We start from the raw sequence: 18,830 nt of genomic DNA, 5'->3' as shown, positions 1-18,830 counted from the left end.
AAGGACACTTCACTTCTGTAGCCATTCTACCAAAAACCTATCCTATAGGTCATACTATAATCCCATTTTAACCATGAGAAAATCATCATACAAATCCAAATTGAGTAACACTCTTACAAAATGCCTGACCAGTATGTCTCAAAACTGTCAAGATCATAAAAACAAGGAAAATGACAGCCCACAGAAGCCTAAGGAGACTTGATGACTAAATGTAATGTGAGTCCTAGTTGTAATTCTGAAATATAAAAAGGACATTAAGGGAAAACTAATAAAATTCAAATAAAGTATGATATTTTGTTAATGAATAATGTCTTGATATTCATTAATTGTGACAAATGTACCATACAAATATAAGATAATAATAGGGGAAACTGGGTGTGGGCTATATGGGAGATTTTTGCAACTTTTCTGTGAATTTAAAACCATTCTAAAACTTAAAACAGGTTTATTAAGAGGAAATTGGAGAAGGTAGTGGGAACATCAAGCCCTAAGTTTCAGTATGAAAAGAAACACTGGTTTTAGAATACTAGAGGCAGTCATTGGCTTTATCATTTACCTTTTGAGGGTCCCATGCCTGATAGTGTGGAGTGTGGTCTGGTTTTTTCAAACTAGGACAACCATTATTCATAAATTTATACCCTTTATTGAAACTTGCTCCTCAGTATCAGGAGTCAGGCCATCTGGTTTATAGATGATTCTAAAACAAGAGTTTTTGAAAAAGCTTATATCTTTCAGGAAAAATAATTGTAGCAGGTGGTCTGTAAATGACTTTAGAAGCTTATTATAGTAATTTAAATAAATTCACTTTTTTCGTTCGTAAAAAAAAAGAAAGAAAGGGAATACAAATGACCAGAGGTGGTAATGGGAGGGACACATAGAGTGAAAGAGAACATTGTTTTCAGATGGGGGTAAATTACCACCTGTTTGGTGATAAGAATGATCCAGTAGGGAGGGAAATTTTGATAAAGCAAAAGAGGAAGATGGAGCAATTTCAGAAGTATAGTACTTGTGTAAGAGAGAAGAGAAAGGATCTAATCCATAAATGGAAGTGTTGGCCTTGGTTGAGTACCCAGGTATTTCAATCATAGTAACCGGAACGAAGGTAGGATATATGGGCACAAATGCAAGTGGGTGATGTGTGGATTCTCTTCTAATTGCTTCCATATTTTCTTTGAGGGAGTAAGAAAGGTCATTAGTTGAAAATGGGAAGGGAAGGGTGGTGCTAGCAATATGAGGAGATAGGAGATGAGTGTCTTACCAGTATACTAAAGCATCATCTTGCCCTGCTGATGGTCCAAAATGTAGAATACTCTTTCCTTTTTTTAAGATTTTATTTGTGTGTGTGTGTGTGTGAGAGAGAGAGAGAGAGAGAGAGAGAGGCAGAGACCGAGGCAGAGGGAGCAGCAGGCCCCATGCAGGGAGCCCGACGTGGGACTTGATCCCGGGACCCCGGGATCACGCCCTGGGCCGAAGGCGGCGCTAAACCGGTGAGCTCCTTGGGCTGCCCAACACACTTTCCAAAGTAGAATGTAATTTGAGGATTCTGAGCTCAAAACTCTCTTTATAGATTTTAGGTAAATCTATAAAAAAACTAATATAACTCAACACCCAAAAAGTATATAGTCCAGTTAAGGAACGGGCAGAAAGTTTTGTCATCTGTACTCGAAGCAGGAAAGGCGGACATGCCTTCACTTTCGTCCCTCTGGGGACGGCAGCACCTCGCTCCCCGGATGCACAGCAAAGAAGGGAAGGAAAGGTGCGCCCGGGCGAGCGGGTGACCTGGGGCGAGCGCAGGAACAGAGCTAGGCGAGTCACAGCAGGAGCAGCTGGAGCTCTGCCCGGGCGCGGAGGTCAAGTTACAGAAACGACTGTGACGTTACCGACCGAGACCCAGGACAGCTGACGACAGAGCAGCGTTAACTCCAGAGACGCAGGGGGAGGCAGGCAACAGAGGCACCGGGCAGCTGCCGACGTTCAACGCTGGTGATTGAAACCAGAAGAGACCTCCTCGCCTATTTGGAGGAGACACCTGGTATTTCCTTCATGGGAAGCAAGCGCCAAAGGGAAGAGTTTTGCCTTCAGCTTTGACAGAAGGATATGTGGAGCCAGGAGGAACGGGCCCGTGCAGTCCTCGAGACATTCTGGCTCCAGTTCCCAGCAGGCCTGGAAAGTCACTTGGCCGCTAATGAAGCTCCACACATGTTCACACAGTTTGATTTGATTTAAATTAGTTCAGTTTTTATCATCCACCAAGAAAAAGAGAGAGAAGATCAAACTTTCCGAGCTCTGCAGGCGTGAGTCTGAGCTGTGTCTCCTTGCCTGCAGAAAGCAAAGAACTCAGCGCGTCTTGCCGGGCGGCCACCATCCACCACACCCCCTGGGGTCTGCCCAGTGTCCACTGGCACAGCGAGGCCCGGGAAGGAGCCGGGAGCCGAGGCAGGGCCTGCGGGGGGCAAGGGGGCTTGGCGGTTGGCTGCCCTTGGCCTGGTTCATCATACTGAGATTTGACGGGGAAGGACTCGCGAGAGGGCCGGAAAGTGACGAGGCCACGGGACGCCCTCAGGGACGTCCGAGCTGTGTCCTGGGTGGGGAGAGTGACGCTGCAGCCCCCCTCCAGCTGCGTGGGCAGGTGACGGATTTAACGAGCAACAGCGTAAGCCCTCGCTGCCTCGAGAAGCCAGGGTTTCCTGCCACAATGTGTAGGAAGATTCTAGAAAACAAACACTGTGAGGGCAAAGATGTTTGTGTGCTTCACCAATCTGTGCCCCTAGGGTAGGCAATAGTACGCATCCAATAAAGGTCTGTTGAACGCATAACAGAGAGAAAGAAGAAAGGAAAGAAAGAAAAAGAAAGAAAAGAGAAAGAAAGAAAGAAAGAAAGAAAGAAAGAAAGAAAGAAAGAAAGAAAGAAAGAAAGAGAAACAAAGAGGCAGAAGATATGAATGGACATTTTTTCCAAAGAATACATACAGATGGCCAACAGACACATGAAAAGATGCTCCACATCACTCATCATCAGAGGTTCCTCAGAAAGTTAAAAATAGAAGTACCCTAAGACTCAGCAATTGCACTACTGGGTATTTACCCAAAGGATACAAAACTACAGATTTCAAGGAACACGTGCACCCTGATGTTTATAGCAACATTATCAACAAGAGCCAAATTATGGAGAGTGCAAACGTCCATCAGTTGATAAATGGATAAAGTACAGGTGATGTACACACACACACAGACACACACACAGACACAATGGAATATTACACAGCCATCAAAAAGAATGAAATCTTGCCCTTTGCAAGGACGTGAATGGAGCTATATTGGATTATGGTGAACAGAAATACTCAGAGAAAGACAAAAACCATGTGACTTCACTCATATGTGGAATTTAAAATACAAAACAGATGAACATATGGGACGGGGAAAGAGAGAGAGATGGAGACAAACTATAAGAGACTCTGAACTCTACAGAGCGACCGAGGGCTGATGGAGGGAGGTGGGTGGGGGCTGGGGGCTGGATGGGTGATGGGGATTAAGGGGGGCGCTTGTTATGATGAGCACCAGTGATGTACGTAAGTGATGAGTCACTGAATTGTACTCCTGAAACCAATATCAGACTGTTAACTAAGTAGAATTTAAATAAAAACTCTTAAAAAATAAGGCCGTCATATTAATACAAAAAAAATCTCTTTATAGAGGCCACTGTTAAAGATGGTGATTGCCTAAATATGATAGAAGAAAGGAGTAGAAATGGAGAGGTCATATAGATTGTAGAAAGACTTAGGAGAAAAAGAAATAATATTTAGGAGGTGAAATCAGCAAACTTTGGTGACTGATTAAATGTAGATTATGACAAAGATGAGACAAGATGAATCCCAAGTTTCTTTTCTGTATATTTCATTTTGGCCTAGTTACTAAACATTTGTGTACTATCAATTTTATGTATAGCTGACAACTTCTAGGGAACCAAGATGTAAGATGTGCTATCCCAAGAAATAGAAAATACTAAATAAACATAAGAAGCATGAATACCTTATGCCATATACAAATGATTATTAAGTTGTTACCTACAGGCAGCCCCGGTGGTTCAGTGGTTTAGCGCCACCTTCAGCCCAGGGCCGGATCCTAGAGACCCCGGATCCTGTCCCGCGTTGAGCTCCCTGCATGGAGCCTGCTTCTCCCTCTGCCTGTGTCTCTGCCTCTCTCTCTCTCTCTCTCTCTCTCTCTCTCATGAATAAATGAATAAAATCTAAAAATTAAAAAGCTCCTTAAAGGTTAAAAAAACTTGTTACCTACCAAATACATAATTTCAAAGAAAATGTAGGATTGTTCAATGAAGCTTCCTTGAATAAATGAATTTTTAGCTAGACTTTGAAGGAAAAAATCGTCATTTAATCAGGGGAGCTTACGGGGCACCTGGGTGAATCAGCAGTTGAGTGTCTACCTTCAGCTCAGGGCGTGATCTCAGGGTCCTAGGATCGAGTCCCGCATCAGGCTCCCTGCAGGGAGCCTGCTTCTCCCCCTGCCTGTGTCTCTGCCTCTCTCTCTGTCTCTGTGTTGCTCATGAATAAATAAATAAAATCTTTTAAAAAAATTAGAAGAACTTATAATTTCCAGGAGGACAATGGCAAGTGCAAAGTCCAGAATGAACTCATCATGGAAAGAAGAGTTACATATGACTGCTTACTGGGCCAGATAGTAAATATTTCAGGCTTTATGGGTCATGCAAAATCTATGTTTCATGGTCTTCTTTGTTTTGTTTTTGTTTTATGACATTTTATTTTTGTTTTGTTTTATGACATTTTTAAAATGTAAAAGCTATTCTTATCTTGCAAGCTATACAAAAAATAGGACATGGCTCTATTTGACCCATAGGCTGTTTGTCAAATCCTGGATTAGTTCAGTGTAATGAACAATCTGAATTAAGTTAATCACTTTTGTCACTCCAAGGGCAGGGTTCTCAATATTTTTAGCTTACGAGTCCCGTAGGAATTGTGTTGAAAGCTATGGATCCTGTCCATGGAAAAATGTAGGACTACTACTTACACACAATTTTTTAAAGATTTTTTATTTATTTATTCATGAGAGAGAGAGAGAGGCAGAGACCCAGGCAGAGGGAGAAGCAGGCTCCATGCAGGGAGCCCAACGTGGGACTCGATCCTGGGTCTCCAGGATCGCGCCCTGGGCTGAAGGCGGCGCTAGACCACTGAGCCACCCGGGCCGCCCTACAAACACAATTTTACATATTATTCCATAGATCCTGTAGTTCAAAAACTTGTCACTTAATTTTGGTTTTTTATATTGTTTACAAAACAGGTTTTTATTTTCGTATAGACGGATTTATCTTTTATGAATTTTGTATCATATTAAAATGTCCATTCGTGGGACTGGGTGGCGCAGCGGTTTGGCGCCTGCCTTTGGCCCAGGGCGCGATCCTGGAGACCCGGGATCGAATCCCACATCGGGCTCCCGGTGCATGGAGCCTGCTTCTCCCTCCGCCTGTGTTTCTGCCTCTCTCTCTCTCTCTGTGACTATCATAAATAAATAAAAAATTAAAAAAAAATTTAAAATGTCCATTCGTACCCCAAGATTATCATTGTATAATAGTTTTTTTTTTTTTAAGATTCTATTTATTTGAAAGAGAGAGGGGGGAAAAGAGAGGATATAAGCAGGGGAGGGGCAGAGGGGGAAGCAGACCCCCTGCTCAGCAAGGAGCCCAAATCAGTGCTCCATCCCAGGACCCTGAGATCATGACCTGAGCCTAAGGTAGATGCTTAACCGACTGAGCCACCCCAATGTATAATAGTTTTATTTTTTATATTTCATTTATTTTAATATTTCATTTTTATTTAAATTTTACTTAAAATATAGTCTAATGTTAGTTTCAAGAGCAGAATTTCGTGATTCATCTTTTATATAGCACACTCAGTACTCATCACAAGTGCCCTCCTTAGTACCCATCATCCATCCATCCCATCCCCTACCCACCTCCCCTCCATCAACCCTGAGTTTCTTCTCTATAGTTAAGAGTCTCTTATGCTTTGTCTCTCTTTTTCTCCCTATCCCTTATGTTCATCTTTTTTGTTTCTTAAATTCCACATGAGTGAAATCATATGGTATTTGTCTTTCTCTGACAGATTTCTTTCAGTTAGCATGATATGCTCTAGTTCCATCCATGTCATTGCAAAGATTTCATTCTTTTCTATGGCTGAGTGCTCTTCCGTCATATGTATATACCACCTCTTCTTTATCCCTTCATCCACTGATGGACTCTGGTCTCTTTCCATAATTTGGCTGTTGCTGATAATGCTGCTATAAACATCAAGGTGCATGTGCCCCTTTGAATTAGTATTTTTGTTTTCTTTAGGTAAATACCAGTAGTACAATTGCTGGGTCAGGGGTTATTCTATTTTTAACTTTTTGAGGAATCTCCATACTGTTTTGACCTATTCATCTTACTTTTTGATTCACTGTAGCTTTATATGTAATATTTTTTATTTTTAGTAAGACAGTTCCCCCATGCCTTTCTTTTTCTTCAAAATTATAAGTTTATTAATTCTGAATGAGAAATTTTAGAATTATCCTGTCCAGTACATGAAAATTTCTATGGGAATTTGGATTGGAGGTACATGGAATTTTGTGGATTAATTTGTGGGAAATTTTGTATCTTTTCATTATTGAATCTGCCCATGTTTGGAGCATATTTCTCCATTCAGATTTCCTCAAGCCCTTCAGGATTAGTTTTATAGATTTCTCTATAGTAGTCTTCCACATAATTTTTTATTCCGAGACACATTACAGCTTTCATTCCTCTTAGAAGTTTTTTTTTTTTTTTTTCTCTTAGAAGTTTAATCTCATTTTTATTTACCTTTCCTGAGTGAGTAACCTGGTATAGTAGGAGAGTCTTTGATTTTTGTTAACTTTTTATTTTGGTATGACTTCAAACTAACAAAAAAGTTTCAACAGTAGTACAACTACCTCTTTTATCTTTTATATCCTCTATCCACCTGTATTTCCTTTTAAAATACTTCACTGGTTTTATTTTCCAAATCTAGAACTCTGATCTGTTTTGAGTTTATCTTGAAGACCTGGCGACTATGTGAGGCATGGACGCAATTGTATCTTTTTTCCAAATGGCTATCTAGTTGTTATTTTAAAATTCCTATTTTCGCCAGTGATTATAGCTGTCAGTTTATTAGATACCAAATTTCTATATGTATTTAGGTATATTTTGGACATTTTATATTATTTTTTATTTATTTTTATTTTTAAAAAAAGATTTTATTTATTCATGAGAGACAGAGAGAGAGAGAGAGAAAGAGAGAGAGAGAGAGAGAGGCAGAGACACAGGCAGAGGGAGAAGCAGGCTTCATGCAGGGAGCCCGAGGTGGGACTCCATCCCAGGACTCCAGGATCACACTCTGGGCTGAAGGCAGGTACTAAACCTCTAAGCCACCCAGGGATCCCAACATTTTATATTCTTTTGTTGTTTTATATGCTATTCCTATCCTAGCATCTTACTGTTTTAATCGTGGAAGTTCTACAGTATCTTTTATATTTGGTAGGGGACTAGTGTTCCCCGTAGCACTCTTGTTTGTTTCTTGGTAGAAGACTTTTTGAAGAAAGTTTTCTGACTACTAATTGTTCTTAAGTTTTCCTAAATAAATATTTATTTATCTCTATAAAATAAACAGTGCAAAATAATATAACAAATAATATAAAAGAATCCCTTTCCCTAGAACTGCAATATGCTAATACCGTGATGCGCTTTGATTATGTCTGGCTTCGAGACCACTGCCGCTCGGCATCATGCTACAACTCTAAGACTCACCAGCGCAGCCTGGATACTGCCAGTGTGGATTTATGCATCAAGCCAAAAACCATTCGTCTGGATGAGACCACACTCTTTTTCACTTGTGAGTAGACAAGAGACTTGGTCTTGGCTGGGGTACTCTTACTAAAGAACAATTATTTTTGCAAAACTTGGTTTGTCCTGTTCTAAAGTAGGGTATTCTATTTTTTTATTGAGGTATAATTAACATACACTGTTTTATTAGTTTCGGGTGTATGACATTGATTTAACAATTCTAACCTTTACTCAGTGCTCACAATAAGTGTAGTCACCATCTATGACCATGCAATGTTATTATGATATTATTGACTGTATATTCCCTATATAATACCTTTCATCTCTGTGACTTAATTTTATAACTGGAAGTTTGTGCCTCTTAATCCCCTTCACCTATTATATCCCTCCTCCCCTGCCCCCACCAAAAGCCACCATTTTGCTCTTATTTAAGGTTCTGGTTTTTGGTTTGTTTACTTGTTTTATTTTTTAGATTCCACATATAAATGGAATCATGTGGTATTTGTCTTTCTGTCTGATTTCTTTCACTTAACAGATACCTTCTAGGTCCATCCATGTTTTTGCAAATGGCAAGATCTCATTCTTTTTTATGGCTGATTAATATTCCATTGTGTGTATATACCACATCTTCTTTATCCATTCATCTATTTAAGGTCACTTGAGTTGCTTCCATATCTTGACTATTGTAAAGCTGCACTAAACATAGGGGTGCATATATCTTTTCAAATTAGTGTTTTCTCTCCTTTCCCCTTTATTCCCTTTCACTATTTTTTATATTCTCCAAGAGAGAAAATGAGTGGGAAATATCAGAGAAGGAGACAGAACATGAGAGACTCCTAACTCTGGGAAACTAACAAGGGGTGGTAGAAAGGGAGGAGCTGGCGGGTGGTGGGGGTGACTGGGTGATGGGCACTGAGGGGGGCACTTGACGGGATGAGCACTGGGTGTTATGCTATATGTTGGCAAACTGAACTCCAATAAAAAGAAATTTTTAAAAATTAGTGTTTTCTTTGGGTATTTACCCAATACTGGAATTATGGGATCATATGGTATTTCTAATTTAATTTTAAAAAAGATTTTATTTATTTTTTTCATGAAAGACACACAGAGAGAGGCAGAGACATAGACAGAGGGAGAAGTAGGTTCACTGTGAGGAGCCCGATGTGGGACTTGATCCCAGGACCCCGAGCTGAAGGCAGATGCTCAACTGCTGAGCCACCCAGGCAACATCCCTATATTTTTTATTTTTTGAGGAACCTCCATACTATTTTCCACAGTGACTGCACAAATTAACATTCCCACCCACAGTGCATAAGTGATCCCTTTTCTCCATATTCTTAACAACTTGTTATTTCTTATCTTTCTGATATTAGGCATTCTCATGTGTAAGGTGACACCTCATTGTGGTCTTGATTTGCATTTCCCTAATAAGTGATGTTGAGCATCTTTCCATGTGTTTGTTGGCTGTCTGTCTGATGTCTTGTTTGGAAAAATGTTTGAGTTGTCTGCCCATTTTTAATCAGATTGGTTTTTTTTTTTTCCATGTTGAGTGGGTGCAAGTTCTTAATATATTTTGGATATTAACCCTTTATTGGATCTATCATTTATAAATATCTTCTCTTATTAATTGGATTGCTTTTTTGTTTTATTGATGGTTTCCTTTGCTGTGCAGAAGCTTTTTATCTTGATGAAATCACAATAGTTTGTTTTTGCTTTTGTTTCCCTTGCCTCAGGATACATATCTACGAAGAAGTTGCTACATCTGATGTCAAAAAAGTTATTGCCTCTCTTCTCTTCCAAGATTGGTATAGCTTCAGGTCTCACATTTATGTCTTTCATTCATTATGAGTTTATATTTGTGCCTGGTGTAAGAGAATGTTCCAGTTTCATTCTTCTGCATGTGGCTGTCCAGTTTCCCCAACACCATTAATTGAAGAGATTGTCTTTTTCCCACTAGATATTCTTTTCCTTCTTTGTCGAAGATTAGCTGACCGTATACTTGAGGGTCCACTTCTGGGTTTTCTATTCTGTTCCATTGATCTATGTGTCTATTTTTGTACCAGGACTACACCATTTTGATTACGATGGCATTGTAGTATATATCAAAATCTGGAATGGTGATACCTCCAGGTTTGCTCTTCTTTCTCAGGATTGCTTTGGCTATTCAGGATCTTTTGTGGTTTCATATGAATTTTGGGATTATTTGTTCTAGTTCTGTGAAAAATGCTGTTGGTATTTTGGTAGAGATTGCATTCAATCTGTAGATTGGTTTGGGTAGTGTGAACATTTTAACAATATTAGTTCTTCCAATCCATAAGTATTGGATTTCTTTCCATTTTTTTTTTTTTGTGTTGTCTTCAACTTCTTTCATGAATGTCTTATACTTTTCGGGTATAGGTTTCTCATCTCCTTGGTCAAATTCATTCCATTCTTTTTGGTTCAGTTTTATTTTATTTTATTTTTTTTTTTAAATTTATGATAGTCACACAGAGAGAGAGAGAGAGAGAGAGAGAGAGAGAGCGAGGCAGAGACACAGGCAGAGGGAGAAGCAGGCTCCATGCACCGGGAACCTGATGTGGGATTCGATCCCGGGTCTCCAGGATTGCGCCCTGGGCCAAAGGCAGGCGCCAAACCACTGCGCCACCCAGGGATCCCTTTGGTTCAGTTTTAAATGGGATTGTTTTCTTCATTTTTTTCTGCTACATGATTATTAGTGTATAGATATACAACAGATTTCTGTATATTAATTTTGTTTCCTCCAACTATTGGGTCTATTTACTGAATAAATTCATTTTTTCTTTAATTTATTTATTCATGAGAGACAGAGACTGAGAGAGAGAGGCAGAGACATAGGCAGGGAGAGGGAGAAGGGAGAAGGAGAGGGAGAGGGAGAAGTAGGCTCCCTGCAGGGAGCCCCATGTGGGACTCGATCCTAGATCCAAGGATCATGACCTGAGCCAAAGGCAGGCGCCCAACCACTGAGCCACCCAGGCGTCCCTGAATAAACACATTTCTTTGCAACTTCCTGTGAATATATAGTCCTTCCAAAATAGGTTAAAAGAAAAAAGCATTGGAGGAAAAAATATTTAAAATAAATATGTTTGACTAGTGATTTCTCTACAGTAAAAAAAAGTACATGCCATAGAAAGTTTTATTAAAAAATGACTCACTTGGCAAGATATTTGAGAAATGTATGACAAAGACTAGAAACTATTGACATATAAGGTGTTATTGCCAGTTTGTAAAGAAAAGCACCAGTATTTTTGGCTGTACAGTGTCAGTCACAACTGTTCAACTCTTCAGTTCTTCAGTAGTAGGGTGAAAGCAGACATGGACAATAAGTAACCAAGTGTGTGTCATGTGTTCCAAAACAGGTGTCACAAAGACAACTGCCAGGCAGATTTGGCCCATGGGCAATAGTTTGGTAATCCTTGCATTTAAAAAACATATGTCTATACAGTGGCCAACAGATACATGAAAAGGTGCTCGACATCAGTCATCCTCAGGAAAATACAGGGGATCCCTGGGTGGCTCAGCAGTTTAGTGCCTTTGGCCCAGGGCGTGATCCTGGAGTCCCGGGATCGAGTCCCACGTCAGGCTCCCGCATGGAGCCTGCTTCTCCGTCCTCCTGTGTCTCTGCCTCTCTTTCTCTCTCTCTCTTTCTCTATCACAAATAAATAAATAAATCTTTAAAAAAAAAGAAAAGAAAAGAAAATACAACTCAAAACCACAATGAGATCCCACCTCACACCTGTGAGAGTGACTAAAATCAACAAGTCAGGAAACAACGGGTGTTGGTGAGGATGTGGAGAAAGGGGGACCCTCTTGTACTGTGTGGGTGGGGGCACAGGCTGGTGCAGCTGCTCTGGAGAACAGCATGGAGGGTCCTCAAGAAGTTACAAATAGAACTACCCTATGATCCAGCAATTATACTTTGGGTATTTACCCAAAGGATACAAAAATACTCATTCAAAAGGGCAAATGCACCCCAATATTTGTAGCAGCATTATCAGCAACAGCCAAATTATGGAAAGAGCCCAAATGTCCATTGACTGATGAATGAATAAAGAAGAATGGATAAAGAATGGAATATTACTCAGCCATAAAAAAGAATGACATCTTACCATTTGCAACAACATGGTTAGAGGTAGAGAGTATTTTGCTAAGCAAAATAAGTCCGTCAGAGAAAGAAAATACCATATGATTTCACTCATATGTGAAATTTAAGAAACAAAACACATGAACATGGGGAAGGGAAAAACAAAAAGAGAAGCAAACCATAAAAGAGACTCTTAACTATATAGTACAAACTGAGAGTTGCTGGAGTGCAAGTGGTGGGGAAATGGATTAAATGGGTGATGAGCATTAAGGAGGACACTTGTGATGAGCACTGGGTGATGTATGGAAGTGTTCAACCACTGTATTGTACACCTGAAACTAATATTTAACTGTATGATAACTAACTGGAATTTAAATAAAAACTTGAAACAAAAAAATAATAAAAATAAAAGATATATGTCTAACAAATATAAATCTCTAACAAATGTTAGTAGCCTTATTAGTAAGTGAATTACTTAGAATTATTATAACAATAGAATTCTACTTGCCAATCTGGAAAAATATATATATTTTTTAAAAAATAATAATACTTAATTTTGAAGGGCACACACATATTTTTGGAGACAATGAAAATTGGTATAGACTTCCTAATAAAGTAATTTAGTTAAATCCATCAAGGCTCTTAAAAGTTTCTATCTTTTAAATTTTTTTTTAATTTTATTTATTTATGATAGGCACACAGTGAGAGAGAGAGAAGCAGAGACATAGGCAGAGGGAGAAGCAGGCTCCATGCACCGGGAGCCCGACGTGGGATTCGATCCCGGGTCTCCAGGATCGCGCCCCGGGCCAAAGGCAGGCGCCAAACCGCTGCGCCACCCAGGGATCCCAAAAGTTTCTATCTTTGAATTTAACAATCCTACCTTCTTGAGAAGATTATCAGAAATATAGAAAAATGGGGCATCTGAGTGTCTCAGTCATTTGAGCGCCTGCCTCTTGGTTTCCACTCAGGATGATCTCAGGGTGGTGAGATCGAGCCCCACATGGGGCTTTCTGTTCACTGCAGAATCTGCTTCAGGTTCTCTGTCTCCCTCTGCCCCTCTCTGCACTTGCATGCTCTCTCTCTAAAAAATCCATCTTTAAAAAATGAAAAGAAATATAGACAAGGATGATCACTATTAAATAATAAGGAAATTTTTAAAAATAAGACTACATGCTCCAGAAGAACAGACTGGTTAGGTAAATCTTGGTAGTCTTATTCTGCAAATTATATTAATTAATTTTTATGAAGATTTATTTTTTTTAAGTTTTAAATTCCAGTTAGTTAACATAGAGTGTAATATTAGATTCTGGTGTAGAATTTAGTGATTCAACACTTGCATAAAACACCTGGTGCTCATCACTAGTACCCTCCTTAATACTTAGCCCCTAAAAAAAAAAAAAAAAAAAAAAAAAAAATACTTAGCCCCTATTTCACCCATTCCCACTCTGGTAACCATCTGTTTGTTTTCTATAGTTAAGAGTCTGTGAATTTCTTGCCATTTTTTTAATAGTCCAAAAGTTGAGTTCAGATACTCCCAATCTTTGAATTTTATTTCTCTTCAGAATTATCACACTGTTTGTCCTTCTCTGATTGACTTATTTCACTCAGCATAATACCCTCCAGTTCCATCCACGTTGAAGCAAATGGTGGGTATTTGTCATTTCTAATTGCTGAGTAATATTCCATTGTATACAGAGACCACATCTTCTTTATCCATTCATCTTTCGATGGACACCGAGGCTCCTTCCACAGTTTGGCTATTGTGGCCATTGCTGATAGAAACATCGGTAATGTCAAAATATTTTATATCTAACACTGTTTGGTGTGAACCTTAGTGATAACAGGATTATAAGCTATGACTCCTTATTTGCTTTGGGCATTGTTGTCCTCATCACCTTTTTGAGTCTGTTTCAGTACTTCTTCTCTGTACAGCACAGGGCAGGTCTTGTTTTGTGAGAATATAAAAATTTTTATTTGTGTCCTAAAAAAAAAAGAGTCTGTGAATTTAAGAAAACAAACAATTGTAGGTGAAGATTTAATTTTTTAATGATGAAGTGACTCCATATATTAAGTGACAAAGGCAGGGTACACACATATATATATGTACTATATTTATATAAAATAAAAGAATGCATGGGGAGGGATCCCTGGGTGGCGCAGCGCTTTGGCGCCTGCCTTTGGCCCAGGGCACGATCCTGGAGACCCGGGATCGAATCCCATGTCGGGCTCCCGGTGCATGGAGCCTGCTTCTCCCTCTGCCTGTGTCTCTGCCTCTCTCTCTCTCTCTCTCTCTCTCTCTGTGTGTGTGACTATCATAAATAAATAAAATTAAAAAAAAAAAAAGAATGCATGGGGAAAAGTGGAAGGAATGATGCCAAGCTATTAATAATGATTTCATCTGTGTGGTAGAATGCTATATATATGTGAATTTTTTTTTAGAATAAGTGGATCCTTTTTTTTAAATAATAAATTTATTTTTTATTGGTGTTCAGTTTGCCAACATACAGAATAACACCCAGTGCTCATCCCGTCAAGTGCCCCCCTCAGTGCCCGTCACCCATTCACCGCCAACCCCGGCCCTCCTCCCTTCCACCACCCCTAGTTCGTTTCCCAGAGTTAGGAGTCTTCATGTTCTGTCTCCCTTTCTGATATTTCCCACTCATTTTCTCTCCTTTCCCCTTTATTCCCTTTCACTATTTTTTATATTCCCCAAATGAATGAGACCATATCATGTTTGTCCTTCTCCGATTGACTTACTTCACTCAGCATAATACCCTCCAGTTCCATCCACGTTGAAGCAAATGGTGGGTATTTGTCATTTCTGATGGCTGAGGAATATTCCATTGTGTACATAGACCACAGCTTCTTTATCCATCATCTTTCGATGGACACCGAGGCTCCTTCCACAGTTTGGCTATTGTGGACATTGCTGCTAGAGACATCGGGGTGCAGGTGTCCCGGTGTTTCATTGCATCTGTATCTCTGGGGTAAATCCCCAGCAGTGCAATTGCTGGGTCGTAGGGCAGCTCTATTTTTAACTCTTTGAGGAACCTCCAGAGTTTTCCAGAGTGGCTGCGCCAGTTCACGTTCCCACCAACAGTGTCAGAGGTTCCCCTTTTCTCCGCATCCTCTCCGACATTTGTGGTTTCCTGCCTTGTTAATTTTCCCCATTCTCACTGGTTTGAGGTGGTTTTGATTTGTATTTCCCTGATGGCAAGTGATGCAGAGCATTTTCTCATGTGCATGTTGGCCATGTCCATGTCTTCCTCTGTGAGGTTTCTGTTCATGTCTTTTGCCCATTTTATGATTGGATTGTTTGTTTTTTTGGTGTTGAGTTTAATAAGTTCTTTATAGATTTTGGAAACTAGCCCTTTATCTGTCATTTCCAAATCTCTTCTCCCATGCTGTAGGTTGTCTTTAAGTTTTGTTGACTGTATCCTTTGCTGTGCAAAAGCTTCTTATCTTGATGAAGTCCCAATAGTTCATTTTTGCTTTTGTTTCTTTTGCCTTCGTGGATGTATCTTGCAAGAAGTTGCTGTGGCCAAGTTCAAAAAGGGTGTTGCCTGTGTTCTCCTCTAGGATTTTGATGGACTCTTGTGTCACATTTAGAGCTTTCATCCATTTTGAGTTTATCTTTGTGTCTGGTGCAAGAGAGTGGTCTAGTTTCATTCTTCTGCACGTGGATGTCCAATTTTCCCAGCACCATTTATTGAAGAGACTGTCTTTCTTCCAGTGGATAGTCTTTCCTGCTTTGTCGAATATTAGTTGACCATAAAGTTGAGGGTCCACTTCTGGGTTCTCTATTCTGTTCCATTGATCTATGTGTCTGTTTTTGTGCCAGGACCACACTGTCTTGATGACCACAGCTTTGTAGTACAACCTGAAATCTGGCATTGTGACGCCCCCAGCTATGGTTTTCTTTTTCAATATTCTCCTGCCTATTCGGGGTCTTTTCTGATTCCACACAAGTCTTAAAATAATTTGTTTCACCTCTCTGAAGAAAGTCCATGGTATTTTGATAGGGATTGCATTAAACGTGTACATTGCCCTGGGTAACATTGACATTTTCGCAATAGTAATTCTTTTTAATAAGGCTGGCTCTCCGCGGAGCCGCCGCCCGAGCCCCCCCCCCCCCAGCTGCTCCCGGAGCCGCGCCGCCCCCTCTGCGTGGAGCCTCTTCCTCTGCCGGAGCCGCCGCCGAGCTGCTCCCGGAGCCCCGCAGCCCCCTCCGCGGAGCCGCCGCCCGAGCCCCTCCGAGCGCTGCAGCCCTTAGGGAGCTCGGCGCACTCTCCCGGGGCGCAGGTGCCTGTTAGTGTCCCCGGGAGCCCGAGGGCATCCCCGCCCTCCTGGGTCCTGCTCTAACTCCCTGCGGGCCCCTTTCCGCGGGGAAGGTTGGTGCAGCTCCTGCTCCTCCGGGACGGGGCTCTCCTGTCCTGGGGACACTCGCCCCGGCCTCAGCCCGGCTCCTCGCGGGGCCCCTCCCCCTTGGAGGCCTTTTGTTTCTTTATGTCTTTTTCCCCGTCTTCCTACCTTGATAGAAGCGCGAACTCTTCTCACTGTAGCGCTCCAGCTGGTCTCTCTTTAAATCTCAGGCAGAATTCGTAGATTTTCAAGATGATTGGAAGGTTTTCTAGGTAATTTGGTGGGGACAGGTGACTTGGGGACCCTCCTCTTCCGCTGTCTTGCCCCTCCCTCTATAAGTCATTTTTAAATTTTTCCTCATACTGGAGTGCCTGGGTGGCTCAGTTGGTTACATGTCCGACTCTTGATTTTGGCTCAGTGGTGAGATCAAACCCCACATCAGGTTGGTGGAGAGTCTGCTTGAGATTCTCTCTTTCCCAATCCCTCAGCTCCTCCCACCACTTGTACACACACTCTCTCCGTCTCTCTCTAAAATAAATAAATAAATCTTTTTTAAAAACTTTCTCACACTTTTTCAAGCTTTCCAAATTCTTTGATGCTTTTATTTTCAAGAAGTAGGAAGCCAAAACAGATACAGAGAAACAGAGACAGAGAAGTAAAAAGAAATGAAAGAAGAGATAAGATGCCAGCAAAGCCTTTCACTCTCCTAGCTATATCCTTTGCTTATCCTGAAGACTTTCTAAAGCATTTTTGAGGGGCTGGTGTTTTTTTTTTTAACTTTTTGGGTTTTTTGGCACAGTAGGCAAAGTCAAGAAATCACTTTATCATGTTATATTATGTCATATCATTAGGTCAAACTGCCCTAATTAATTTATTCCTTTCTAGTTGGTGAGATTTATTTGTTCATTAATTAATTTATTAGTCTCATACTACTCACCCTACAAATATTTCTGTCTCAGGAACATTCTAGGCATTTATTTTAATTTCATTTCATAAACAATACAGCATCTGGTAATTGGTTGTTAAAAATAATATTCTTTTTTTTTTTTTTTTAATTTTTTTTTTTTTTTAATTTATGATAGTCACAGAGAGAGAGAGAGAGGCAGAGACACAGGCGGAAGGAGAAGCAGGCCCCATGCACCGGGAGCCTGATGTGGGATTCGATCCCGGGTCTCCAGGATCGCGCCCTGGGCCAAAGGCAGGCGCCAAACCGCTGCGCCACCCAGGGATCCCTAAAAATAATATTCTTAAGCAGTAAATTATTGGCAGTAATTATAACTATTATTTTAATGCCTTTTATTTTTCCCTTTAAAGGGCCAGATGGTCATGTAACTAAATATGATTTGGATTGGCTGGTGAGAAACAGCTATGAAGGGCAGAAACAAAAGGTCATCCAACCTAGAATCTTATGGAATGCCGAAATCTATCAGCAAGCCCAAGTTCCATCTGTAGATTTCCAGAGCTTCTTAGAAACCAATGAGGGATTGAAGAACTTTCTGCAAAACTTTCTGCTGTATGGAATTGCATTTGTAGAAAATGTCCCTCCCACTCAAGAACACACAGAGAAGTTGGCAGAAAGGATCAGCTTGATCAGGTAATTTATGAGTTTATAATATCTACAGTAATTAATTTGAAGAGCATTAAACCAGGAAAATAATTTAACAGGGTATGGTCACTGTTTTTAATCCAGAATATTTTGTGTCCTGAATAAGGGGATTCCCATTTATAGTACTTTATTTGAAGCCCAGATTTCTAATCTTTAAAACACTTACATGTTAAATATGATGAAGACTTCAGAGTCATTAGTATATTTTTTGAGCCTAGTGGTACTCAAAGTGGCAGGAATCATTATAAACTAGAAATATCACTAACTTTGAGTAAACAGAACCAGGTAGTAGTCTAAATTCTACCATCCAACCATTGTGTGAACATTGACAACTCCATTACATACACACCTATACCCTCCACTTCCACCTCCACCCACTGGCCTCAACTTTCCCATCTCATAAGAGGATTAAATAAGATGGAGTCTAAAGATCATCCAGTTTTGACCTATTATGATCTCTAAGGCTTGATTCAGAGACTAGCTGTTAATAATACTGCCTTACACTATATAGCATTTAACCAATATATTCACACCCATTATTTTCTTTTGATCCTTATAGAAATTCTGATGAGTGCATATTTTATCCCCTATTCTACTGATGAGCCACTTGAGACATATAATAAGTAAGTGGCTTGCCCAGGATTGCTCTGCTAGTAAGAAGTAGAATTGGGATTCAGCAGAGGAGCTAAGATGGTAGTGTCACAGGAGAACCCTAGGCTTCCCTCGTCCCTTAAACAGAGCCAATTAACTATCAAATCATTCTGAATACCCAAGAAATTGACCTGAGGATGATAGAACAAACTGCACAAGTAGGAGAGAAGAGAGGCCACATAGAGGAAGGTAAGAAGTGCAAAGACATGGTCTGGGGGAGAAACCCATGAGTGCTATGGAAGAGAGGGA

General features: G+C 40.4%; 1 protein-coding gene across 6 annotated transcripts in view; it reads left to right on the top strand.

The window, feature by feature from the left end:
• Positions 1 to 18,830, top strand: part of TMLHE (trimethyllysine hydroxylase, epsilon) — a 116,019-nt gene that overhangs the window by 37,454 nt on the left and 59,735 nt on the right. For 4 of the 6 annotated variants that reach the window (XM_025988986.2, XM_072743661.1, XM_072743659.1 and 1 more), the window contains 2 exons: positions 7,736 to 7,912; positions 17,639 to 17,918. In XM_025988986.2, the coding sequence (XP_025844771.1) occupies positions 7,736 to 7,912; positions 17,639 to 17,918 (457 nt within the window). The remainder of the gene's footprint in view (positions 1 to 7,735; positions 7,913 to 17,638; positions 17,919 to 18,830) is intronic. The other 2 variants (XM_072743660.1, XM_025988987.2) reach the window with 1 other exon arrangement.

The sequence above is a fragment of the Vulpes vulpes genome, chromosome X (assembly GCF_048418805.1).
Source record: "Vulpes vulpes isolate BD-2025 chromosome X, VulVul3, whole genome shotgun sequence".
NCBI lineage: Eukaryota > Metazoa > Chordata > Mammalia > Carnivora > Canidae > Vulpes > Vulpes vulpes.
This window is presented reverse-complemented; position numbering and strand designations above follow the sequence as displayed.